Source organism: Choloepus didactylus, chromosome 1, assembly GCF_015220235.1.
Source record: "Choloepus didactylus isolate mChoDid1 chromosome 1, mChoDid1.pri, whole genome shotgun sequence".
Taxonomy (NCBI): Eukaryota; Metazoa; Chordata; class Mammalia; order Pilosa; family Megalonychidae; genus Choloepus; species Choloepus didactylus.
This window is the reverse complement of record NC_051307.1, coordinates 167,122,143-167,149,589: the sequence shown is the minus strand read 5'-3', so window position 1 is coordinate 167,149,589 and position 27,447 is coordinate 167,122,143. Positions and strand designations below refer to the sequence as shown.

The 27,447-nt window shown below is 38.5% G+C and overlaps 2 protein-coding genes across 12 annotated transcripts in view; one reads left to right on the top strand and one right to left on the bottom strand.

Moving 5' to 3' along the window:
- Positions 1-20,533, bottom strand: part of BTD (biotinidase) — a 49,440-nt gene extending 28,907 nt beyond the window's left edge. For 2 of the 7 annotated variants that reach the window (XM_037845293.1, XM_037845286.1), the window contains exon 1: positions 20,368-20,533. Coding sequence is in view for 1 of the 7 variants with exons in the window: in XM_037845286.1 (XP_037701214.1) it covers positions 20,368-20,378 (11 nt within the window). In the remaining 6 variants the exon portion in view is untranslated. Of the gene's footprint in view, positions 1-19,578; positions 20,091-20,118; positions 20,140-20,367 lie in introns of those variants that run through there. The other 5 variants (XM_037845328.1, XM_037845337.1, XM_037845301.1 and 2 more) reach the window with 5 other exon arrangements.
- Positions 20,299-27,447, top strand: part of HACL1 (2-hydroxyacyl-CoA lyase 1) — a 48,312-nt gene continuing 41,163 nt past the window's right edge. The window contains exons 1-6 of one of the 5 annotated variants that reach the window (XM_037845268.1): positions 20,741-20,773; positions 20,949-21,053; positions 21,806-21,900; positions 22,481-22,920; positions 24,989-25,029; positions 26,525-26,605. In XM_037845268.1, coding sequence (XP_037701196.1) covers positions 26,580-26,605 — 26 coding nt within the window. In that variant the 5' untranslated portion in view covers positions 20,741-20,773; positions 20,949-21,053; positions 21,806-21,900; ... (1 more) ...; positions 24,989-25,029; positions 26,525-26,579. Of the gene's footprint in view, positions 20,774-20,948; positions 21,054-21,512; positions 22,921-24,988; positions 25,030-26,524; positions 26,606-27,447 lie in introns of all 5 variants that reach the window. The other 4 variants (XM_037845256.1, XM_037845244.1, XM_037845251.1 and 1 more) reach the window with 4 other exon arrangements.

Sequence of the window (27,447 nt, the reverse complement as noted above, 5' to 3'; positions counted from 1 at the left end):
AAGAAAAAACAAATTGACAAATTAAAATTTACATGTAAAATATAAACATCAAGACAACATTTGTAAACAGGCAATGAACAAGAATAGATTTAAACAAGAAGAAAATAAATCATAAAGACTTTCAAAGACTTTGAATTACAAGCAAGGTAAAAAATAAAAACTGAGACTGTACCACTCAAAAATATTAAATTTTGAAAAACAAAAACAAATTTAGGGTATTACCAAACTAGTAAAGCAGTAATGAAAAGCAGTGTCTTACAGTTAAACAAGTTTGAAAATTCATATTATATGACTTACAAAACAGTCTACTTCTGGGACTTTATCTTAGGAAGTCATTCAAAAGAAGAGAAAAGGTTTTAGTTGAAATGACAGCATACCATGGAGGTAAAGACAATGGGCTTTCAAGTTACACATATTTGAGTTGAAATTCTGGCTCTGATACTTACTAGTTATATAACATTAAGTTAATTATGTAACATAACTAAGTTTCAATATCTTCCTTGAAATACTGGAAATAAAAATATCTGATCTAAAGAGCTTAGTGTTCAATAAGTTGAAGCCAGCTAGTTAAAAGTGAAGAATGCATCCCAATAAATGAATGCGGGAATAAGCAATATCTAATAGGACGACAATTATGAAAATTCATAGGTATCATCCAGGTGGAATATCAGGCAAAAATTTAAGATAATTATGAAGACTCTGATAGGTAAATATGTTTAGAAAGTGCTAAGTAAAAATATAATGACAATTTTCTATATTTACTTTGACTATGGCTAAGTAAAATATATATGCATATGAACAAAGACTGGAAAAGAACATGAATAAGTGAACATGGGGAAGATTATTTCATGGAGATTTAAAATGTTTTCCTAAATGTTAGTGGTTTTTACAATAAATGAAAACCATAAGGAAAAAAAGTAGCTTAAAACCAGAGTGGTATGGCTGATACCGGGGCATTTCCCAATCTTGATATCCAAGGGGTTTACATTTTAATGGCCTTAAAGGGTAGAAGACAAGATCTTGGGCTCATGAAAGGCAGGAAATTGGAGTGAGATCTGTATATATAGCTAGGACCCTCAAAGGACTATGCCCTTGTTCCAATATGGACAAAAACAAACACCTGCCTGCAAAAGAAACTATCTGATATAGAAACTTATATTCTCATCTTGAGCTCTGATTGGGAAAAAGGTATCCCTTGAGAAGTCATAACCAAAGGCATTTCCTTACATGGGTTCAGGATTCAAATTCACACAACACACATAGCCCAGGAAACCCCAAGCCAAGAAATCAACACAAAGTGGTCCTGGGATGTCAATAGTCCTGAGAGACCTGGAAAAGTCAATCCACATCCTTTCTGAAAGAGTTAATTAATCTCCAACCCAGGCCACTGAGGAGCCCCACAATTAGAACACCAATAAACAAGAGCACAATTCAAAATTTCAGAATACCCACAGAAACAAGTTATCATGCTAGATCTTCTGAATAACTTGCTGCAACTTCTCTATCAGCATTTGCCACTGCATCTTGCACTTTTATGTTATGGAGATGACTTCTTTCCTTAAACCATATGAACCAACCCCTGCTATCTTCAAACTTTTTTCTGCAGCTTTCTCACCTCTCTCAGCCTTCCTAGAATTGAAGAGAGTTAGGGTCTTGCTCTGGATTAGGCTTTGGCTTAAGGAAATGTTGTGGCTGTTTGATCTCCTATCCAGACCATTTCAGCAATAAGGCTGTTTTACTTTCTTATCATGCATGTGTTCACAGGATTAGCACTTTTCATTTCCTTCAAGAACTTTTCCTTTGCATTGACAACTTGGCTAACTGGCGCAAGAGGCCTACCTTTCAGCCTCTCTCGGCTTTTGACAGGCCTTCCTCGCTAAGCTTAATCATTTCTAGCTTTTGATTTAAAGTGAGAGACTCTTCCTTTCACTTGAACACTTAGAGGACACTGTAGGGTTATTAATTGACCTAATTTCCATATTGTTGGGTCTCAGGGAATAGGGAGGCCAGAGAGATGGAGAGAGACACGGAAAGGCCAGTTGTTGGAGCAGTCAGAACCATACAACATTTATCAATTAAATTTGCAGTTTCATATGGGTGAGGTCGTGGTGCCCCCAAACGATTACAGTAGTAACACAAAGATCACTGATCACAGATCACCATAACAGATATGAGTGAAAAAGTTTGAAATATTGTGAGAATTACTAAAATGTGACACAGAGACACAAAGTGAGCACAATAAAGCGAAGTGCAATAGAATAAGGTATGCTTGTACTGTTAAATAAAAGCAGATGGATTTGAAAAAGTACCCAAAAGAACTTCTATAAGTGAAGATTATAATCAGCGAAATTAAAACCTCAATGAGTAAATTTTAAAAAGCAAATCTGAGATGGCAAAAGACATTTTATGACATGGGAGTTAGAGTGCAAAAAATTTGCTTAGCATTTACGTTAGTTCGGAGTTGTTCAGGAATCCACACAACACAGTGCGTCATGGTTTAAGTAGAGTTTAAGGTTTATTAGAGGAAGAAAGCAGGTGGGAGCCATCAGAAAAGAAAAAGGAAGAAAATGGTTCTGGCCCTCTATCTGAGAGCAGCATTTTTTAAAGGAAAAACCCACATGGGGAGGGAAGGGTGTCCTGTGCTTTGAGTGGGTGAGGGCTTATTAACTTCTGAACCAACTGGTTACTAGGGTTCTAACACACTACTCTTCTTTGATGTGCACTGTATTATCTATGCAGAGGAAGCAGGCCTTTTGGCTTGTTTGTGGTCGTTCATCTTATGGGTATATCTGATCTTGTCTTGTCCGCCCCCTGGGGTCTAGGTGCTGCTATGACTGGGATTTCTAAAACAGCCTTCAACCCTTGGTTTATGGCGCACCTGGTATCTATGAGATAAGCAGCAGGGCCCCTGGATCAGACATTCCTTCTATATGTTAGACTCTTTTTTCTGGCGTCTGACACCACAGAGATGAAAAAAGATGATAAAAAAGAGGATAAGAGACATGGAGAATAAATAAGATGGTTCATCACATTTCTAACTGGAATTTCAGAAGGAGGAAATGGAGAGAATGACACACATATGATATAAAGGAATACTGGCTAAGATTTTCCAGAACAATGAAATACAGAAATCCACAGATTCAAGATAAGCAAAAGAAATTTACACATAGTTTCTTAGAGAAATTTCAGATCACCAAACACTATAGAGTCTTTAGGGAAAGAAAATAGGAACCAAGAATTTTATACTAAGCCAAACTGTGGTTGAAGTATAAAAACAAGAGATACTTTTGAAAGTGAAAGAACTCAGGGAATATTATTATCATTAGCCCTTCTTAAAAAAAAATGCACAGAGGATAAACTTTTGCCAACCAAGAAGTGAATGGAAGTATGGCAAAAGAACTGGCATTGAGTCTTAAATATAAAAATAAATGAGGCTCATTTTTATACACACAATGCAAAAATTATAAAGTTTGATAACAGAAGTTATAAGACTAATAAAAGGTAGGTAGGATAAGGGAAAGAGTAGTGTAGTGCACAGGAAAGCAGAAAGAAGGAAACAACAAAATAAAAGTGAAAATTTATAAATTAGAAAACATAAAAAGGACAGAATTAATAAATAAGCCCATCAAGTTCCTCTTGAAAAAACACCAGTGATAGGGATAAACCATCAGCTAAAAATGCAATTAAGAAAAAAAAAAAAGAAACAAAATATACAAAATTAGCAGTAATAAAGAAGAAATATCTACAAATACGGAAGAAACAAAAAGAATAATGAACAAGCTCATTCAATTCTTGGCTGATAAATTCAAAAGGTTGGATAAAATGGATACTTTACTAGGAAAATAAACTTTACTAAAACTTACTTCAGATAAAAGAAAAAACTGAAACAAGCCAACAATCACAAAGAAATAAAGTTAACAAATAGCTAATTCATTCCCATCCTCAAATCATCAGACCCAGTTTCCAGAGCACTTCTATCTAATTATAAAGGAGCAAATAATCCCAATGCTATTTAAAGTGTTCCAAGACATAGTAAAAGAGGAAATTCTTTTCTCATTCAGTGATAAAATTCTGATAATAAAACCTGACAAAGCTATACACTCTGAAATCATCTAGGACCCAGGATCCTTCTCTTTTTGTGACTTACTATTCTTAGTATGCATCTTCCATCTTAAGGGTCACCTTGTGTTTGCAAGTTGACTACCAAGGCCCCAATTCCTGTGTAGCCTGGAAGAAGAGTAAAAGAGTACCTGCCGGGTCTGTCACCTTTCCCCAAAGCCCCGCCCACTGATTTCCATTTAAACGGCTTTGGCCTGCCTGAGGATAAATAGCTACAAAGACTGGGAAATGTAAACTGCATTACCATTTTGAATAAAATCAAGATTTTGCCAGATAAAATACAGGAAGCCCAGTTAATCTGCATTCCAGATAAACAATGAATAATTTTTAAGTGTAAGTATATCTCCACATACCTCCTTATCTGAAATGCAAAGTTAACTGCTTGTACTGTTTTGTTTGTTTGTTTGTTTTATGTTTTGGCTAAATCTGGCACCTTTACCTATAAGTGACCAAATAACCATTACCCAGATTTTTATGATCATCACGTCCCTGTTTTTTAAAAATGGTTTTATCATTCCAAGGTACACTTGTAGACTTTACAGTGTTTAATCTTTAGTCTCTCCCATTAAAAAATCAATCTATCTTTTAAGTCTCCTTTCATCACTAGATTCCTCTTCCATCCCTTTTATTTCCTTAAAACCTATCCATAGACGAAGCTTGGTCACTTGACCTGTAGTTTCTAGCAGAATGGATTTTACTGATTGCACATGCATGATGAGGTTCAAACTCATTCTCTGTTCTTAGTATTTCTTGCAAATTGGCAGCTGGATCCCCATACTTCACCATCCTGTTAGCAAGATTAAGGTGATGGTGTATTCTATCAGGAGACACATATCATCTTTCTTCTTGTGATCTTAGCCTTTATTCATTTGTTAGGGTTGCAAAATGCTGGTATTCTATAATTTCCGTTTTATTTATTAGTTGAATACTTCTATAAAGAGACACTTCCTTTCATCTACTATTTGGTTATCCAGTGGTATAGCCCATGTAGGAAAGGCAGGACAAACATTAGATTTTCTTCCCCATCCTTTTTAAAATCTGTTTTCCAATGAATTGGTTTTCTATCATTCTCTGAAGGTGAACAATTTTTAAAAAACATCATTAACTCATAGATTCAAATATAATTGGTAGGTTTCTATCCATTGCAATTATTATTGAAATTCAAACTTGGCCAGTGGCAGCCTCTTCAAGTTAGCTCCTTATTCCTTTTGACATCACCCAAGTGGTTTTTGATAGCTTCTTTGCTATCTGACATTAAAAGATGTTCCAAGCTTATATTGTACATTTACTGGCTCTGACCGGGAACCAGCCATTTCTTATCTAATGAAATAAACAAACCTCCATCAAGATTGACCAAGGACAAAAGCAACCAATCTACAAATGAACATAAATAGAAAATAAAAAGGGAGGATAACTACACTACAACAAAGATGTAAAAACTGACTACTGGATACTGAGGAACAAATTTAGGTTGGATCACTATATGGACAAAATGCATAGTATTCTAGAAGAATAAAACTTACCCAAACAAAGTCTAAACAAGAGAGAAAAATGAAACAGACCAATTAACCAAGAAGAATTAAATTATCAAAGACCTACAATTGCTCCTAAAAGCACCAGTCCTGGGCTATTTTATAGCAGAATAATTCCAAACATTCGAGAAAAAGGTAATTTCTATTTTATACAAATTATTCCAAATTTTTCAAAAAAGAGGATATAACCATGACACTCAAGCTAGCTAAGGACAGTTCAAGAAAAGAAAATAATGGTTGAATCTTACTCTTAAACACAAATGCAGGAAGCCTAAACAAAATAAAAGCAAACTGAATCTAGCAAAGTATCAGAAAAAAATCATTATGACCAAGTTGGGTTTATCACAAGAATAACAAATCATTTAATATGAGAAAATATATTAACTTAATTCACCATATTAACAGATTAAATGAGAAAAAGATGTCACCTATCAGTGCTTCTTATCTATATTGTATTGGAGGTCTTAGCCAGGACAGTAAGTTAAGAAAAGGAAATATAAATATAAAAAAGCTGGAAAAGAAGAAACAGAACTTTCATTTCTGATGATATGATTATCTACAAAAAAAAAAAAAAAAACCCAAGAATATCTATAAACAAATTATTAGAATTAGTAAGAGAGTAAGAATTAGTAAGAGAATTACTAGAATTATTAGAATTAGTAAGAATTAGTTAGAATTAGTAAGAATTAGTAAGAATTAGTAAGAATTAGTTAGAATTAGTAAGAGAGTAAGAGAGTAAGAGAGTTTATTAGATTTAATATCAACATAGGAAAATCAATTGCTTGCTAACACATTGGACCCAAACAACTAGAAAATGCAAATTAATAAAATAATAAATTTTATTTTTAAGGTACTTATAAATATAATAAAAGATTTTTATTGAAAGACATTACAGAAGAGCAAAATAAATGTAGACAGACTCAATATTATAAAGATATTTTTCTACCCAAATTAATCTACAATGTAGTTCCAACTAAATCCTGACAAGTTTTCCATGGAACTTGATAAACTGACTCTATAATTTACATATAACAGGAAAAGGCCAAGAATAGATATGGTTGGCAATAATAACTGCCCCCAAGATGTTCATGTCCACAGAACCTATGAATATGTTAGGTTACATGGCAAAGGGGAATTAAGGCTGCTAATCCGCTGACTTTGAGATGGGGAGATGATCCTAGACTATCTGGGTAGTCCCAATATAATCACAAATGTCCTTATAAGTGAAAGAGAGAGGCAGAAGAGGGAGAATCAGAGAAATGGCATGGTGAGGACTTACTTGGTCTGATGTTGCTGGCTTGCAGATGGAAGAATGAGGCCATGAGCCAAGGAATGTGGGCAGACCCTAGAAGCTGGGAGGAGCAAGGAAAGGATTCTCTCCTAGTAGGTCCAAAAAGAACACAGCCCTGCTAATACCTTGATTTTAGCAGACATTTCAGCTTCTGAACTATAGAACTGTAAGATAATTTGCATTGTCTTAAGCCATTAATTTTGTGGTGATGTGTTGCAATAGCACAATAGGAAACTAATACAACAAACAAGGTGGTTTCAAAAGAACAAAGTAGAGGGACTTCTACTGACATCAAGAATTATTTTTAAAATATAGAAATTAAGATGGTATAGGAAAAGAATAGAGAGTTCAAAAGGAGCCCACTCATACATGGACATTTGATATATGACAGACGTGCCATTATGGATCACTGGGATAAGAATGAACTATACCATAAATGGTGCTTGGACAACTGGGTATTATGGTAAAGTGACTATAAAAATGGCCAGCAATTATCCCCCTCTCTGAATCCATGTTCCCTTATCATGTAATTTTAATGCTGTCCCACTCAGAGTCTGAGCTCAGCCATATAACTTGCTTTGGCTAATGGGATGTTAGCTAGCATGGCACACAAAGGCTTGTTCCTTGGGGCTTGACCCCTTTTGCTGCTTTTGGAACTGTTGCCATCATGTAAAGAAGCCCGGATAGCCTGCTGAATGATGAGAGATAGGAGGCTCAATGGCGATGTGCCCACCATCCCAGCAGACAGCCATCCCACGTGGCAGAGCCACCTAGCCGACTAGCAGCTGATCACAGACAGATTAGAGAGCCCAGCTGGAACTAGCAGAGCTGTTCAGCAGAGCACAACACAAACTGCCAACTCACAGAACTGTCAGTTATATGAGTGGTTGTTTAAGCCATGACGTTTGGGGTGGTTAGTTACACAGCAAATTTAATTGATACAGATATTGTATAGGGGGAATAACTGGATTCCTACCTCCTATCATATACAAAACTCAGTTTCAGGTAGACAAGAGACAAATATAAAAAACAAACTCTAAATTTTTTTGATGAAAAAATCTTCATGACCTCAGGTTAAGGAAGGTTTTTTAAAGCAAAATACAGAAAGTATAAACCATAAAGGAAAAGAACAGTCAAATGTGACTTCCAAAAAATTTAAAAAACACAACTCTGCACCCCAAAAGTCATAATAAACAAAGTTAAAAGACAATTAGTGAATGAGTGTTAAAAAAAAAAAAAAAAAGTAAATATACAATGGGAGGGGGAAGGGAATGGAATATTTTAGATGTTCGTTTTTATTTTAATTTTTTATTTTATTTTTTGGAGTAATGAAGACATTCAAAGATTGATTGTGGTGATGAATGCAAAACTACATGATGATACTGTGAACAACTGATTATACACTTTGGAGGACTGTATGTTATGTGAATATATCTCAATAAAATTGCATTAAAAAATAATCAGCTACCTTTGGGGTGAATATTCTTGTGGACTTATATTTATGTATATATACATTCTTAGCTCTTCATCTTCGTTTAAGAGATTGTTAAAGAATATACTACTTTAACTTGCAATTTTTTTCACTTAATATATCATGAAAGTGTTATCATGTCAATAAATATATTTCTACATTAAAAAAAAGACAATTAGTTCTCAGAATGTATAAATAACATCTACAAATTAATGAGGAAGACATAAACAATCCAGTAAAGAAATGGTCAAAAGATATAAACAGTAATTCACAGAAGAGGAAAACTGGGGTATATGCAAATACAACTAAACTTCATTGGTAGTCAGAGATCAGACTGGCAAAAATTTTTAAAGTTCCACAGATGTGGAATGTGAAGAAAGAGAATCCCCAAACACAGATTGCTTTAGTTAGCTAAAGCCGCTCAAATACAATATACCAGAAATAGGCTGGCTTTTTAACAATGGGGGTCTATTAATTTACAAGCTGACAGTTCTGAGGCCATGAAAATGTCCAAATCAAGGCATCAAGAGGCAATCCAGCAATCCTGGACATGGGGAGGCAAATGGCGGCACCTGCTGGTCCTTCTCTCCCAGTTTTGTTGCTTTCAGCTTCTGGCTGCTTCATCTGTGGCTTTCTTTCTGAGGTTCCGTGGGTGTCCTTCTCTCTATTCCTCTATAAAGGACTCCAGGAGGAGGATGAAGTCCCACCTGGGGCATGCCTACTGAAATAACCTAATCAGAAGTTCCCACCCACAATAGGTCTACACCCACAGGAATGGATTAGCTGTAAGAACATGATTTCCTGGGGCCCATAAAACTTCAAACCATCACACAGATGGTGGGAATATAAAATGGCACAATGACTTTGGAGACCAATTTGGCAATATCTAACAAAACTGATGATCTACATACACACACACACACACACACACACACACACACACACACAAACACACAGAAATCCTTACATGTGCACAAGGAATCATCCAAGAAGATTCAGAGTACACTGTTTATAACACTGAAAAGCTAAACATGATCTAAATGTTCATCACCTGAAAAATGGATAATATGGAAATTACAAACACCAAATTCAAGATAGTGGCTACTTCTGTGGGACAGGGGAGGAGATGCAGTGAGAGAGGGATCCATAGGAGGTTTCACTGTATTTTAATATTGTACTTTCTTGATCATGAAGATGCCCCTCACTTGGGTTTATACCCCAGTTCAGTTGTGCACCCTGGAATCACTCAGAAATTCTGCCCTAGAGCTGATTCTTTGTTTTGCTGATAGAATAAATTAAAAGCAAAACAAAGCTGAAAAGCTAAAGCAAGGGGCTATAATGAATGCTGATGCCAAAACAGGGAAAACAAATGAAAACAGGACACATTTATATACTGGTATCATGTTTCATAGGTGATAGCTACCTCTCAACCTCATGGGCTACCCTCAAGTGTGGAGTTCCATTATATTTCAGAAATACTATATTATGATTTCTAAGTCATTTGAGATCACTCTTTCATGTCCTTATAGTACAACATATAATTGTCACCATTTCTCGGTGCATTTTACACAAAGGAAACAATTGATTTAACAATTACTGATGTCAAACTATCCCAAATTTGCTAAAGAAAACCCAACAGATGAAGACAAAGCTAAAACAGGGAAACGTTACTTTTCAGTTTCGTTCCCGTAGAGCTCCCCACTCTGGTTCTTGGTCTCACTGGCATTAAAATGCAGAGCAAAGGTAAAGGGCTTGCAGGCCCGTGCAGCCAAGGACAGGAATCCAACTGTTCTCTATGGTAACTGGGAAAAACTCCCAGGGTCTGTCAGCTGGTAACAGGCACTAAATCTGTCCCTAACAGCTCAGTAATAAAGTTGCTTGTCACTGGTTTTACTTCAAGCCCATCTCTGAGCTTTGGTACTTTTCAGTCCATAAATTTATTGAGAAGCAAACAAAATCAATTTGACCTGTTAACTCACAGAACCATTTTACTGCAATCTTTTATTGCCTGCTCTATTTAGGCTGAAATATTCCCTACAGCACATTTCTTGCTGAACAGTTTTCAATTGGCTTTAAAAAATAGTGTTCTAAACAGATTTCCTTTTCTGTTATTTTTGTTGACTTTTTTTTTTTAAGATATTCAGTTTCAGTTTTCTCATCTTTTATTTCACTTACTAAATTCTATAATTTATCACAAATGACCATAATTCATTTCCTCATTTGATAACCAAACATTTCAAATTTTGATAAAATATGTTTGTGAAGGTATTTATCACAGGTTCAGCTTTATAATCACAAGAATTCTCAGTACCCTTGTTATTTATTTGAATCAAAACATAGCCATCATAATTTCTGGACCTATGGAGTTATGCCCTATAGAAGCTGTTTTAAGTCTTAAGAGATTATATTTTCTTCCAAGCACTATTTTGCAACTCTTCTTAAATGACCTACTGCCTGGATATTCTTCTCACTCAGGTGGAAGACAGCCCCTGAAATAACCCTACCTCATAATCTCAAATAGAGATAAACCACAAATAGAGTAATCGGTATGAGACTGGCTCTGCTTTGGAGAGCATGTTATTGACACTTTAGTCTTTTCTTTTAAAAAAGCAGATTTGTTCCTCCTTTGACCTCCTCGCATAAAAATCAAGTTAAATAAATAAATATCCATGCCTGCTGCCAAAGAAGTAATGAATAATGTGGTTAATGCTTACAAATTCTGCACCAAGGGGCTTAGATGAGTTAGAATTCATGGAATGCTGTAATTACAACTTGACTGAACAGGAGTTGTTCTCAGACTTTGCTAATCTTGGGGGCAAGGACTCACATCACTTCTGCATGAACTGCGGAACAGTGCACCCTTAACTGAAAAGGTGTAAAGGTGAAAGCAAGTTTATGTAAGCTCAATGACTTTGCTCTTTGCTTAAATGGCCAGAATCCAGCCAGATAAGAATCTATTCCTCTGCAAAACCAGTTACTCTGAACTCAGGGCATTTGCCCCAATTTCGAGTTCAGCTTTCAGTGCACTTTATACTGATTGATTCTATCAGTAATTCTAGTGATACCAGAGTGAACACAAGGCCTGGTAAACTGATTACATACTGTATATATTCTTGCTGCCAATGTCAGAGCAATCTTGAACCCTTAAATTCAATCGTATGTTTAATTACTAACTCACACCTTCATCATGAGTGCACAGCTAGTGGTTCTCAATTTGGGCTAAGAATCACAATCAGAAGGCTTTAAAAAAAAGCAGAGGTGCCTGACCTCCTAAGACACTCATTCAGAAGATGTGGGGTAGGGCCCTAACAATTTTTTTTTAAAAAAGCAGTTTTATTGAGATAAAGTCACATACCCTACAATCCATCTAAAGTATACAATCAAGGTCTTCTAGTATATTCTCAGAGTTGTGTATTCCTCACCACTATCAATTCTAGAAGATTTTCACCCTGAAAAGGGTTCACTATGTTATACAGTCCCATGTTTCATCCTGGCTTTCCTTCTAGTGACATATATGACCCTAAACTTTCCCTTTCAACCAAAATTGCACCCACAAATCATCGCTGTTAGTTACACTCACTCTAATGTGTTCCCATCACTTCCATCCATTTTCAAACATTTACAATTAACTTTATTACATTTTCTGCGCAAATTAAGCATCGGTTCCCCATTTTCTGCTCTCATTCTATCTTCTGGTCCACCTCCCGAACAACTGTATTTTCAAAAAGCTTTCCAAGACTGAAATGTTGCTATATTATGTAACTTTCTTGGGGTAAAGTAGGAACATGTTGGAAGTTAAGCAGTTATCTTAGGTTAGTTGTCTTTTTCTTACTCCCTTGTTATGGTCTCTTTGAAATGTTCTTTTATTGTATGTTTGTTTTCTTTTTAACTTTTTTTTTCATACAGTTGATTTAAAAAAGAAGGGAGAGGGGGCGGGGCAAGATGGCAGACTGGTGAGCTGTATGTTTTAGTTACTCCTCCAGGAAAGTAGGTAAAAAGCCAGGAACTGCGTGGACTGGACACCACAGAGCAATCTGTCTTTGGGCATACTTCATACAACACTCATGAAAACGTGGAACTGCTGAGATCAGCGAAATCTGTAAGTTTTTGCGGCCAGGGGACCCGCGCCCCTTCCTGCCAGGCTCAGTCCCGGGGGAGGAGGGGCTGTCAGCTCCAGGAAGGAGAAGGGAGAATTGCAGTGGCTGCTCTCATCGGAAACTCATTCTACTGATTCAAACTCCAACCATAGATAGACTGAGGCCAGACACCAGAGACTCTGAGAGCAGCCAGCCCAGCAGAGAGGAGACGGGCATAGAAGGAAAACAACACGAGAAGCTCCAAAGTAAAAGCAGAGGATTTTTGGAGTTCTGGTGAACACAGAAAGGGGAAGGGCGGAGATCAGGCCTTGAGGCGCATATGCAAATCCCGAAGCAAGGCTGATCTCTCTGCCCAGGGCACCTTTCCTTAATGGCCCTGGTTGCTTTGTCTATTAGCATTTCAATAACCCATTAGATCTCTGAGGAGGGCCGTTTTTTGTTTTTTGTTTTTTTTTTTTTTTTTTTAAATCCTTTTTGCTTTTTCTAAAACAATTACTCTAAGAAGCTCAATACAGAAAGCTTCAAAGAATTGAAATTTGGGCACGTCAAGTCAAGAGCAGAAATAAGAGAGCTCTGAGACAAAAGGCAATAATCCAGTGGCTGAGAAAATTCACTAAACAACACAACTTCCCAAGAAAAGGGGGGTGTCCGCTCACAGCCACCATCCTGGTGGACAGGAAACACTCCTGCCCATCGCCAGCCCCATAGCCCAGAGCTGCCCCAGACAACCCAGTGTGACGGAAGTGCTTCAAATAACAGGCACACACCACAAAACTGGGCGTGGACATTAGCCTTCCCTGCAACCTCAGCTGAATGTCCCAGAGCTGGGAAGGGGGAGCAGTGTGAATTAACAGAGCCCCATTCAGCCATCATTTGAGCAGACTGGGAGCCTCCCAACACAGCCCAGCAGCCCAGAACTGCCCTGGGGGGACGGCACTCACCTGTGACATAGCACAGTCATCCCTCAACAGAGGACCCGGGGTGCACAGCCTGGAAGAGGGGCCCACTTGCAAGTCTCAGGAGCCATACGCCAATACCAAAGACTTGTGGGTCAGTGGCAGAGACAAACTGTGGCAGGACTGAACTGAAGGATTAGACTATTGCAGTAGCTTTAAAACTCTAGGATCATCAGGGAGATTTGATTGTTAGGGCCACCCCCCCTCCCCGACTGCCCAGAAACACGCCCCACATACAGGGCAGGCAACACCAACTACACACGCAAGCTTGGGACACCAATTGGGCCCCACAAGACTCACTCCCCCACTCACCAAAAAGGCTAAGCAGGGGAGATCTGGCTTGTGGAGAACAGGTGGCTCGTAGACGCCACCTGCTGGTTAGTTAGAGAAAGTGTACTCCACGAAGCTGTAGATCTGATAAATTAGAGATAAGGACTTCAACTGGTCTACAAACCCTAAAAGAACCCTATCAAGGACAGCAAATGCCACGAGGCCAAAAACAACAGAAAATTATAAAGCATATGAAAAAACCAGACGATATGGATAACCCAAGCCCAAGCACCCAAATCAAAAGACCAGAAGAGACACACCTAGAGCAGCTACTCAAAGAACTAAAGATGAACAATGAGACCCTAGTACGGGATATGAAGGAAATCAAGAAGACCCTAGAAGAGCATAAAGAAGACATTGCAAGACTAAATAAAAAAATGGATGATCTTATGGAAATTAAAGAAACTGTTGACCAAATTAAAAAGATTCTGGACACTCATAGTACAAGACTAGAGGAAGTTGAACAATGAATCAGTGACCTGGAAGATGACAGAATGGAAAATGAAAGCATAAAAGAAAGAATGGGGAAAAAAATTGAAAAACTCGAAATGGACCTCAGGGATATGATAGATAATATGAAGCGTCCGAATATAAGACTCATTGGTGTCCCAGAAGGGGAAGAAAAGGGTAAAGGTCTAGGAAGAGTATTCAAAGAAATTGTTGGGGAAAACTTCCCAAATCTTCTAAACAACATAAATACACAAATCATAAATGCTCAGCGAACTCCAAATAGAATAAATCCAAAAAAACCCACTCCGAGACATATACTGATCACACTGTCAAACATAGAAGAGAAGGAGCAAGTTCTGAAAGCAGCAAGAGAAAAGCAATTCACCACATACAAAGGAAACAGCATAAGACTAAGTAGTGACTACTCAGCAGCCACCATGGAGGCGAGAAGGCAATGGCACGATATATTTAAAATTCTGAGAGAGAGGAATTTCCAGCCAAGAATACTTTATCCAGCAAAGCTCTCCTTCAAATTTGAGGGAGAGCTTAAATTTTTCACAGACAAAGAAATGCTGAGAGAATTTGCTAACAAGAGACCTGCCCTACTGGAGATACTAAAGGGAGCCCTACAGACAGAGAAACAAAGACAGGACAGAGAGACTTGGAGAAAGGTTCAGTACTAAAGAGATTCGGTATGGGTACAATAAAGGATATTAATAGAGAGAGGGAAAAATATGGCAAACATAATCCAAAGGATAAGATGGCCGATTCAAGAAATGCCTTCACGGTTTTAACGTTGAATGTAAATGGATTAAACTCCCCAATTAAAAGATATAGATTCGCAGAATGGATCAAAAAAAATGAACCATCAATATGTTGCATACAAGAGACTCATCTTAGACACAGGGACACAAAGAAATTGAAAGTGAAAGGATGGAAAAAAATATTTCATGCAAGCTACAGCCAAAAGAAAGCAGGTGTAGCAATATTAATCTCAGATAAAATAGACTTCAAATGCAGGGATGTTTTGAGAGACAAAGAAGGCCACTACATACTAATAAAAGGGGCAATTCAGCAAGAAGAAATAACAATCGTAAATGTCTATGCACCCAAGCAAGGTGCCACAAAATACATGAGAGAAACATTGGCAAAACTAAAGGAAGCAATTGATGTTTCCACAATAATTGTGGGAGACTTCAACACATCACTCTCTCCTATAGATACATCAACCAGACAGAAGACCAATAAGGAAATTGAAAACCTAAACAATCTGATAAATGAATTAGATTTAACAGACATCTACAGGACATTACATCCCAAATCACCAGGATACACATACTTTTCTAGTGCTCACGGAACTTTCTCCAGAATAGATCATATGCTGGGACATAAAACAAGCCTCAATAAATTTAAAAAGATTGAAATTATTCAAAGCACATTCTCTGACCACAATGGAATACAATTAGAAGTCAATAACCATCAGAGACTTAGAAAATTCACAAATACCTGGAGGTTAAACAACACACTCCTAAACAATCAGTGGGTTAAAGAAGAAATAGCAAGAGAAATTGCTAAATATATAGAGACGAATGAAAATGAGAACACAACATACCAAAACCTATGGGATGCAGCAAAAGCAGTGCTAAGGGGGAAATTTATAGCACTAAACGCATATATTAAAAAGGAAGAAAGAGCCAAAATCAAAGAACTAATGGATCAACTGAAGAAGCTAGAAAATGAACAGCAAACCAATCCTAAACCAAGTAGAAGAAAAGAAATAACAAGGATTAAAGCAGAAATAAATGACATAGAGAACAAAAAAACAATAGAAAGGATAAATATCAAGAAAAGTTGGTTCTTTGAGAAGATCAACAAGATTGACAAGCCCCTAGCTAGACTGACAAAATCAAAAAGAGAGAAGACCCATATAAACAAAATAATGAATGAAAAAGGTGACATAACTGCAGATCCTGAAGAAATTAAAAAAATTTATAAGAGGATATTATGAACAACTGTATGGCAACAAACTGGATAATGTAGAAGAAATGGACAATTTCCTGGAAACATATGAACAACCTAGACTGACCAGAGAAGAAATAGAAGACCTCAACCAACCCATCACAAGCAAAGAGATCCAATCAGTCATCAAAAATCTTCCCACAAATAAATGCCCAGGGCCAGATGGCTTCACAGGGGAATTCTACCAAACTTTCCAGAAAGAACTGACACCAATCTTACTCAAACTCTTTCAAAACATTGAAAAAAATGGAACACTACCTAACTCATTTTATGAAGCTAACATCAATCTAATACCAAAACCAGGCAAAGATGCTACAAAAAAGGAAAACTACCGGCCAATCTCCCTAATGAATATAAATGCAAAAATCCTCAACAAAATACTTGCAAATCGAATCCAAAGACACATTAAAAAAATCATACACCATGACCAAGTGGGGTTCATTCCAGGCATGCAAGGATGGTTCAACATCAGAAAAACAATCAATGTATTACAACACATTAAAAACTCGAAAGGAAAAAATCAATTGATCATCTCAATAGATGCTGAAAAAGCATTTGACAAAATCCAACATCCCTTTTTTTTTTTTTTTTTTTTTTTTTTAATCATCATTTTATTGAGATATATTCACATACCACGCAGTCATACAAAACAAATTGTACTTTCGATTGTTTACAGTACCATTACATAGTTGTACATTCATCACCTAAATCAATCCCTGACACCTTCATTAGCACACACACAAAAATAACAAGAATAATAATTAGAGTGAAAAAGAGCAATTGAAGTAAAAAAGAACACTGGGTACCTTTGTCTGTTTGTTTCCTTCCCCTACTTTTCTACACATTCATCCATAAACTAGACAAAGTGGTGTTTGGTCCTTATGGCTTTCCCAATCCCATTGTCACCCCTCATAAGCTACATTTTTATACAACTGTCTTCGAGATTCATGGGTTCTGGGTTGTAGTTTGATAGTTTCAGGTATCCACCACCAGCTACCCCAATTCTTTAGAACCTAAAAAGGGTTGTCTAAAGTATGCATAAGAGTGCCCACCAGAGTGACCTCTCGGCTCCTTTTGGAATCTCTCTGCCACTGAAGCTTATTTCATTTCCTTTCACATCCCCCTTTTGGTCAAGAAGATGTTCTCCGTCCCACGGTGCCAGGTCTACATTCCTCCCTGGGAGTCATATTCCACGTTGCCAGGGAGATTCACTTCCCTGGGTGTCTGATCCCACGTAGGGGGGAGGGCAGTGATTTCACCTTTCAAGTTGGCTTAGCCAGAGAGAGAGGGCCACATCTGAGCAACAAAGAGGCATTCAGGAGGAGACTCTTAGGCACAAATATAGGGAGGCCTAGCCTCTCCTTTGCAGCAACCGTCTTCCCAAGGGTAAAACTTATGGTAGAGGGCTCAACCCATCAAACCACCAGTCCCCTATGTCTGTGGTCATGTTAGCAACCATGGAGGTGGGGTAGGCGAATACCCCTGCATTCTCCACAGGCTCCTCAAGGGGGCACTACATCTTTTTTTTTTTTTTTTTTTTCCCTTGTTTGTCTTTTTTTGTATGTTTGTTTTCTTTTTAACTTTTTTTTCATACAGTTGATTTAAAAAAGAAGGGAAAGTTAAAAAAAAAAAAAAAAGAAAAACAAGGAAAAAAAAAAGATGTAGTGCCCCCTTGAGGAGCCTGTGGAGAATGCAGGGGTATTCGCCTACCCCACCTCCATGGTTGCTAACATGACCACAGACATAGGGGACTGGTGGTTTGATGGGTTGAGCCCTCTACCATAAGTTTTACCCTTGGGAAGACGGTTGCTGCAAAGGAGAGGCTAGGCCTCCCTGTATTTGTGCCTAAGAGTCTCCTCCTGAATGCCTCTTTGTTGCTCAGATGTGGCCCTCTCTCTCTGGCTAAGCCAACTTGAAAGGTGAAATCACTGCCCTCCCCCCTACGTGGGATCAGACACCCAGGGAAGTGAATCTCCCTGGCAACGTGGAATATGACTCCCGGGGAGGAATGTAGACCCGGCATCGTGGGATGGAGAACATCTTCTTGACCAAAAGGGGGATGTGAAAGGAAATGAAATAAGCTTCAGTGGCAGAGAGACTCCAAAACGAGCCGAGAGGTCACTCTGGTGGGCACTCTTGCGCACACTTTAGACAACCTTTTTTAGGTTCTAAAGAATTGGGGTAGCTGGTGGTGGATACCTGAAACTATTAAACTACAACCCAGAACCCATGAATCTCGAAGACAGTTGTATAAAAATGTAGCTTATGAGGGGTGACAATGGGATTGGGAATGCCATAAGGACCAAACTCCACTTTGTCTAGTTTATGGATGGATGTGTAGAAAAGTAGGGGAAGCAAACAAACAGACAAAGGTACCCAGTGTTCTTTTTTACTTCAATTGCTCTTTTTCACTCTAATTATTATTCTTGTTATTTTTGTGTGTGTGCTAATGAAGGTGTCAGGGATTGATTTAGGTGATGAATGTACAACTATGTAATGGTACTGTAAACAATCGAAAGTACAATTTGTTTTGTATGACTGCGTGGTATGTGAATATATCTCAATAAAATGATGATTAAAAAAAAAAAAAAAAAAAGCTTTCCAAGAAATTTTAGTGCAATGGGATAGAGACTATCACAAATATACTGATATAAACCATGCTACACGATAGAGGGTGGTGGAGTCTATGCTCTTCAAACAGGGACAAGAGGGACTGTGTCAGAGACTATTCAAAGCTATACAAAGAATAGCTTGCATCTTTCTGGAGTGCCAATTTTACTTGACAGGTAAGTAGTTTAACATGTAATTTATATTTTGGGTGGTGATTACATAGGTATATACAACTGTCAAATCTCATCTAACTGACCCTTATGATCTGTGCATTTTATTTTATGTTCATTGTATCTCAATAAAAATGTCGTTTTTTATTTTAAAATATGGAGACATTCTGGAGTAGAATGCAAGATTTATTTTTTTAAAGTAAACCCTGAAAGTTCAAAGATATCTCCTTCTTAGATAGGCTGCCTTAGGCTAGACCTCCAGACCCATGAAGGCAGCCATTCCACTCTCTTCTGCTTGGAGTGGGGTGGGGATGGGGGGTTGAAATGCTAAGGGAGGACCATTTGGAAGGGCCCCTGACTAGAGTTTGGAAATCTCTTGTATTTAGAAATCCTTTTACCTCCAATGCTTCTTGTTTATTTCTCTACCCATGATCTGCTTCCCTCTCTTCTTATCTCGTTACTGGCTTTTTTGGCTTAAAAACATTCCAAATCCTAATGAAAATTCCACTCAATGTTATGAATGGGGACTTTACCTTTATTGTTACTGAGCAGATGGTCTAGCAATTCCGACAGCAGCCCCAAGGATCCACACATTCCAAGCCTCTTTTTCACCCAAAAATACATTTTAAAAAGTTATCGGGCACAGGGACTGGCTGTAGGTAGGGAGTGAATCTAAGAATTGTGAAGTCCACGTCTCCAGACTTTGAAAAGGCAAGGATGGAGACTAATGTGGGTTAGTATCAAGGGTTGGAGGAAACAGTTTCAAAACTAACTAGGTTCAAGGAGACTTTCTCATCTTGGCTCAAGGGCTGAACAGTGGATACAGAGCAGGATTCGGAGTCAGAAACAAGGTCTGAATTCAACGGGTCTGGGCAAGATACTCTTTATCTCTTGTCTGGAGCTCTGTTTCCTTACTTATAAAAATGGTAAGACAGCACAGCGTTTACGGATTTAACTTGCATTACCATGATTTAGGGATTGCAAAACTACAAAGTAATGAAAGCATAAGTCTCTAAGCATGTTAGAGACGTGGTCAGACCAGCCATGATTACACCACGACCACTGAACTTTACCAGAGGAAGGCACGCTCCAGAAGATCCCAGCAGTCTTTGCGAACCAGCCCACAACCCGCAGAACAGCCCCAGGCGAGGCGGGGAGAGCAAGAGATCGCGCCCCCCCCCCCGCGCAGGTTCCTGGGCCTCTCTCCGCCCTCGACTCTGCGCAGGCGCTGCTCGCCATTGCCGGTCCCGAAAAGCCTTGGGACGGTAGAGTCAGAGATGAGGGCCGGAGGCACGCCCCGAGGCCTCCGATCTTCGGCTTACCTGTACGACATAGGCCGCAGCCTCCCACTAATCCCGCCTCCTTCTGACACTCTTACCCCACGAATGGCAGAAGCAGGAAGAGGGCAGGGTTCGGATAGGAGAAAGGTTGGGTTTACATTCTCGCCTCACCCAGAGACCGGGTTACTCTTCGCCCCGCCTCTTCCTCCCCGTTATTTAAAGCGGTTGGTTGCCTTCCTCCTGTCAGTCAGAGGAGCGGTCCGGCAATTGGTGCGCTGTGGACTTCGGGGGTTTCTTTTGCTGGATAACAGCGACAGCTTGGCTATTCGCTACGCGAGTGCCTTGAACATTTAGGTGTAAGATGTCGGAAAGTGACTTCGCAGAGCACGGGGAGAGGACAGAGGAGGTGTCTGGTGCTGAAGTCATCGCTCAGGCCCTGAAAACACAAGTACGGTAGACTCGTCCGGAGGGAAAGTCACCTACGGAAGCCGGCAGGGGCGGAGGTGTTGTCTTGGAGACGAGGGGTGATGGGGGCTTGCCATAGAATTTTACATTCAGCGCTCCGGAGGGAGGGGAGGTGTGGTGGGAGCACGGCGTTTATTTCCCTGTTCTCTGGCCCTCAGAAGGTGGAGTACGTGTTTGGCATCGTGGGCATCCCGGTGACCGAAATCGCCGTCGCCGCCCAGGGGGTGGGCATTAGGTACATCGGGATGAGGAATGAGCAAGCGGTGAGTATGGATGCAAGGAATCCAGTGCATTTTGGGAATGATCAGTAATAATGGTTAATATTCGTCTTAAACTCTCAGACAACACTTAACCACGATTCTAGTGCGTTAAATTTTTCAATCGCAGCAATCCTATGAGGCAAAAACTATTGTAATTCTTAGTTGACAAATGAGAAAAGTGACTCACGCAAGAGGTTAGGTAACTTGCAGTGAGGTAACTCCTGTGCTACTAGCAGAGAGACGACTGGTAATTCAGGTATTCTGAGTCCAGAGTCCACGCTCTAAACTACTTTGGAGACTTGGGCTCTGCATAGTCGAGTGTGACAATTGGAAAGTGTGATTTAATTTCTTTTCTACACAGCTGTATCCTCAGTTTTAAGGGTGGTGCCTGCGTATACTAGGTACCTAGGGAGCACCTGCAGGATGAATGAAGGCCAAGTCTCTTTTTTTCTTACGTGTTAGGAGGCCTATAAGGTGAAGGATGTCACAAATGGTAAAGACATGGTTGGAACTCGGACAGCCCAAAGCCCAAGCCAGTGCTCTTTCCACCACATCACACTGTCGTGTTTCTTAGAGGCTTATTTGGAAGCATGGAAAAGGAAGATCTGATCTTTTGTCAACCCAGCCTCATCCTTCTCGCAGCAGCACTAGCTTAAAAAATCAAGAATCCCCTTCTGCGATGTCATATCCTGCCAGCCCATCTAAAGCTAACTATTCTTGCTTTCTCCTCCTGTTGTTTTTGCACTCTAATTCAGGTCCTTGCTGCCTCTTGCCCAGAGAACTGCCTTGACCTCCTGACTGGTGCTTTCTTCTGCCCATAGATGTGAACACCTGGAGAACAGGAGTTGTGGTTAATTTCTTATTATATCCCCCAGTGTGTCTGGTTTGGTTGGAGTTCTTAAATAATGTAGATGCTTAATACATTTTTTAATTTATTGACCGTCGCACTCTTCTGGCTCCTGCTCCTGCCTGTCTGCTCTCCCAGGTGGAAGTGCACTTGCCTCAGAGAAGGGGCTAAAGCACAGCTTGGAGTATGATATCTGAGCAGGAGGACAGAGAGCCATTTAGGCCACTTATCCAATGGGAAAACTGGCCTGGAGGGGTGAGGGACTGCTAGGGTCAGAGCAAGTTGGTGGGAGAGCTGGGAGTAGAGCCCAGGCTTCCTGGCTCCAGTCTGGTCCTCGTTCCCGAGGGGCCTTTCAGTCTGACCATAGCCCTGGGCAAGAAATGCCCTGGAGAGCAAACAAGCCCCAGTGTCTGCCCCTGCCCAGTGCTGTCACTTTCCATTCCCCAGGATCATTTTCTCCCTCCCCGCCACCCCCCTGAGTTGAACAGGGTTTGGGTTAGGGGTGCACCCTTTTGGGCCAATGCTGTGCCTGACCTGACCTTCCCCCTTTCTCCCCCTGCATACTGTCCGCCCCCTCACCCAGGTCCAGTGCTGAGGATACAGCTCTTCTCAGTGTCTGAACAATCTCCAAAATTGAAATGTGTATTTTTGCTAGGGTCCCCAGCTTCCTGTATTTTTCCTATAAATAGTGTATGCAGACTGACAGAACTTCAAATAAATGGGAATTAAATATATATTTTTTAAAGTGAGAGAAGTGTGTTTTTTATTTTAAAAAAATTCAAGGTGAGAGAAGTGTATCTTTTATCTACAAGGTGAGAGAAGTGTATTTTTTTATCTTAAAAGTAACAGGTCTTGAATGTGTGGTGCTTCTACCTTTTAATTTTATTACATGGAACAACTTTCTATTCTTTCATCTACATGAGAAGATGAAGCTATTGATCTATTAATGGGACCTATAATTTACTGTTTTTCTAGAGGTGGGATGTCTGCCACTGATTTCTTCATACAGCAAACACTTATTGAGTATGTATTATATACTAGGTAATATGTTATAGACATGGGAGAGAGGGGATATAGAGAAGGAATGAGGTTTACTCTTGATCTTCAACTTGATCACAGTCTGGAAGCATGAATACACAATGCAGAAAAACTTGTATAATAACTTTTACAATGATGTGTGGATAAGAAGCAGTAGTAGCACAGAGGGGATGACCATTTCTCTTTGAGTGGGACAGGGAAGATCACCTATAAAGATAATGTTTGTTCATGTTACATCAAGATAGCCCAAAGCCATGGAGGGCTATGAGCCTGGATGGGTAGGGGAGGTTGTGCAGAGTTTTCTTTATGGAAAAGATGTTTGGACTTTATTCAGTAAACAATGGGGAGACTAAGATTTTTCTAAACAGATGGGAGACATAATTAGATTTGCACCTTAGAAAGATGATTTTGGTGGTAGCAGAGTATGGATCAGCAGAGCAGAGGCCAGAGCCGGAGTCCAGCTTGAAGTTTTATTTCAGTCCCTCTGAGCTTAGTTGAGGGCTCCTTATATCCCAGGCACTGTAGGATGATGGATATAGAGATAAATGATACATAGTTCATGCCATTGAGGGGCTTTTAACCTAGTTGTAGAGACAAACCATTTTGCTGTAGTGTGATAAGGGCTGTGATAGACATATGTCCAGAGTATCATAGGAGCCCAGAGGAAGGATACACAGCTCAGACTGGAACTAGGAAAAGCTTCCCAGAGGAGATGATGCATGAGTTGCCTTCAAAGATTAGTAGGCATTAGCCAGGAAGGAAGGGGAGGACAGCCTCTTCTGGAAATGATTCCTAGTTTGGGGGCTTGCATGGTTGACTCCATGGGTCATAAATGCCACTGACTGAGATTGGAAGTACAGAGGGAAGAGTCAACTTGGAGGGGAAAGGTGATGAGTTCAGTTTTGAACATAGTGAGTTTGAGGTACCTGTGGAAGATCCCAGTGCATATGTCCCTCAGGCAACTCGACTTTTTGCTGTGGTCAGAGGTGGACTTATCCAGTACCTGAATTAATGTGGTGACAGTGCTGATTAAGAAGGAATGTGAGAACAGGTTCAGAAACCATTCAGGAGGCATTTCTCCTTTCTTCCTGTTTATGAGCTGAAGTGCAGTTTAAAAGTAAAAGCTAGCCATACACAGGCCATAAAGGAAGTCTCAACGCATTTCCAAGGATTGAAAACATACCGTGTATGTAAGCTAACTGTGTAGAAATAAAAAAAAGAACTTAATAATAGGAAGATAGCTAGAAGATTCCCAAACTTGAAAATCAAGCAACACACTTGTTGGTACTTTGTAAATATTTGAAAAATTAATAATCAAGCCTCAAGAAAGACTGCTCAAGAGTAGACGAGAGAAAACGCAATACCAGTATCGGGATGACAAAGTAGACATCACTACAGATCCCAACTAACCAGTGGGTTGAAGAAGTCACAATAGAAAGTAGAAAATACTTTGAATTGAATGATATGAGATAATCAAATATGAGATATCAAAACTGGAACTACTAAAGTAGTTCTTAGAGTGAATAGCTTTAAATGAATCCATTAGTAAAGAAAGTAAAAATCAGTGCTTTACACTTACATGTCAAGGAGCAAGAAGAACCCAAAACAAAAAGAGTGAAACAATAAAAATGTAAGAGCAGAAATCAATGAATAGAAACAAATGAACGGTAGAGAAAAACCAACAATGTTAAAATGTGGTTGTTTGAAAAGATTAATAAATTTGATAACCCCCTTGCCAGAGTGATGAAGAATAAAAGGAAGAAAACATAAATCACCAATATCAGGAATCAAAAAGAGGACATTCCTACTGATCCTGCAGATATTTTAAAAATTGTCAGAGAATATTATGAACAATAGAGATGAAATGGACAAATTCCTTAAAAAACTAAAACCTAGATTAAGTACCTAGTTATGAGTGGAATATTTCTTGATAAAATGGAAAGCATTCCAATTCTTCCTTTACAATTAAGTTCTTATCTCTTACTCAATAGTAAATTATTGTCATGCATGTATCATAAGGACCCCAATAAGTCCCAATGTTCTTTCTTTGTAGGCTTGTTATGCTGCCTCTGCAATTGGATATCTGACAGGCAGGTAACCAAAAATCCATGCTTGGTTTCAATTACTTTGATACTTCTGGGGTAAATTATTATACTTCTCAGTGGAAGGATTGGTTGATTTAAGGAGATTATAGGAAATGGTATTAATAAATAAAAATAAAGAAATTTAGAACATTTTGAGGATCAGGGCAAAAGGATGATAATACCAGGAAACAAATGTTTCTGGGTAGAACACATTGCCATTTTGCAGGGTAAATCATTGGTGATCAGATAGTGAAATGATGCATCATGCCTCAACTTGGATCTCATAACAACCCTAGCTTATTAAAAAAAAAAACTCAGCTCAAAAGTGATCATTCACTTATTCAGATTTGCTAGTGTATACTCACTCATGTTACCTAACCACTTACCTCTCTCTAATTATTAAAAATTTAAAAAGACATGCCCATTTTAGAAAACTTGGAAAATACAGAAAACTGCAGCCATCAATGACTCCTCAATTGTTAATATTTTATTGTATTTTCTTTGTCTTTTTTTCAACACTTGTGTATTTTTTAAGCAGATTTGGACTCACACTATAGTTGGTATCATATTGTTTTACTTGTTAGCTTTAATAAAAAAATTTTCCTCTCAAAAAATGAAATTAATAATTAAGTTACTAAGATGTATAAACTAATAAAGTCCTAAAGTTTGTTTGGACCTACTTAAACAGATTAGTCCTTCTCTGATAGCAACCTTCTGGATTTGAGCCTGAAAAAAATATGTCATCCAAATAACAGTCTCTTCACCATTTTCTGTCACTATTTACATATGAACAGTATTTTAATCTTTTCATTTAACCTAGAAAACTTTTAAAACACAGCATCATTGGTACTTTCATCTACAAAATGACTAGAATATTGATTAGGGAATAGTCAAAAGTTTATGCTTTTAAAAAGCTGTGTTACATGAATGAACTTTTAGAACTGTACTGTCTTGTAGCCACTAGCTACATGTTACTATTTATATTTACATTTAAATTATTTAAGACTAGATAAAATTTAAACTGTAGCAGCCTCATTTCAAGTGGTCCATAGCCACGTGTGGCTACTGGCTACCGTACTGGACAGTGCAGGCATCGAACATTATTGCAGAAAATTGTATTGGAGAGTGCTATTCTAGAAGTTTAATTTACTTGATGATATAGTTAATTTAAAGGCTGTCTTTAACAGAGCTTCTTAAGAAATTACTTTATAAATGTCAGGTGGAAAACTGAAGTATATGGCGATAGCTTCTCATTGAGTGCTTTAGCCTGTGTAGTCAACTCAATTCAGCCCCAATATAATAGGGGCAAAATGTAAAATACAGTGTGCAGATGATGTGTACCTTAGTTATTTCAGGAAGACTGATACAATTTTCTCTCTTTTTTTTTTTAATTCAAAAAAATCCTAATAATTGTTTTATTACTTGTCTGTATGTTTCATTTCTGAAGTGATATGAATCAGTTGTTGCATTTGACATCCTTTTAATAAATTCTGCTTTGCTTCTAGGCCAGGAGTTTGCCTTGTAGTTTCTGGTCCGGGTCTCATTCACGCCTTGGGTGGTATGGCAAATGCAAACATGAACTGTTGGTAAACAAATTATTATCACTGAAGACATTTTCTTTAATATATCACTGCGTGATTTCACTGAATGGAGCAAGCATTAATATGGGGTGGGCAGACTTGGAATCAAGTGCATGGCTTAGAAAATATATCAAATTAAGAAAAGTATTGGGAAGAAAATAAAAAGCACCAGTAATTCCTTTACCTAGAGAAAAGTACTATTAATGTTTTGGAGTATCCTTTTACAAACACACACACAAATATACATATATATATATATTTATTTATATATATATTCTAGATATGTATGTGAATGTATGTATAGTTCTGCTTATGTGAAGAATTCTTTTTTTTTTTTTTTAATCTTCATTTTATTGAGATACATTCACATACCACGCAGTCATACAAAACAAATCGTACTTTCGATTGTTCACAGTACCATTACATAGTGGTACATTCATCACCCAAATCAATCCCTGACACCTTCATTAGCACACACACAAAAATAACAAGAATAATAATTAGAGTGAAAAAGAGCAATTGAAGTAAAAAAGAACACTGGGTACCTTTGTCTGTTTGTTTCCTTCCCCTATTTTTCTACTCATACATCCATAAACTAGCCAAAGTGGAGTGTGGTCCTTATGGCTTTCCCAATCCCATTGTCACCCCTCTTAAGCTACATTTTTATACAATTGTCTTCGAGATTCATGGGTTCTGGGTTGTAGTTTGATAGTTTCAGGTATCCACCACCAGCTACCCCAATTCTTTAGAACCTAAAAAGTGTTGTCTAAAGTGTGCATAAGAGTGCCCACCAGAGTGACCTCTCGGCTCCTTTTGGAATCTCTCTGCCACTAAAGCTTATTTCATTT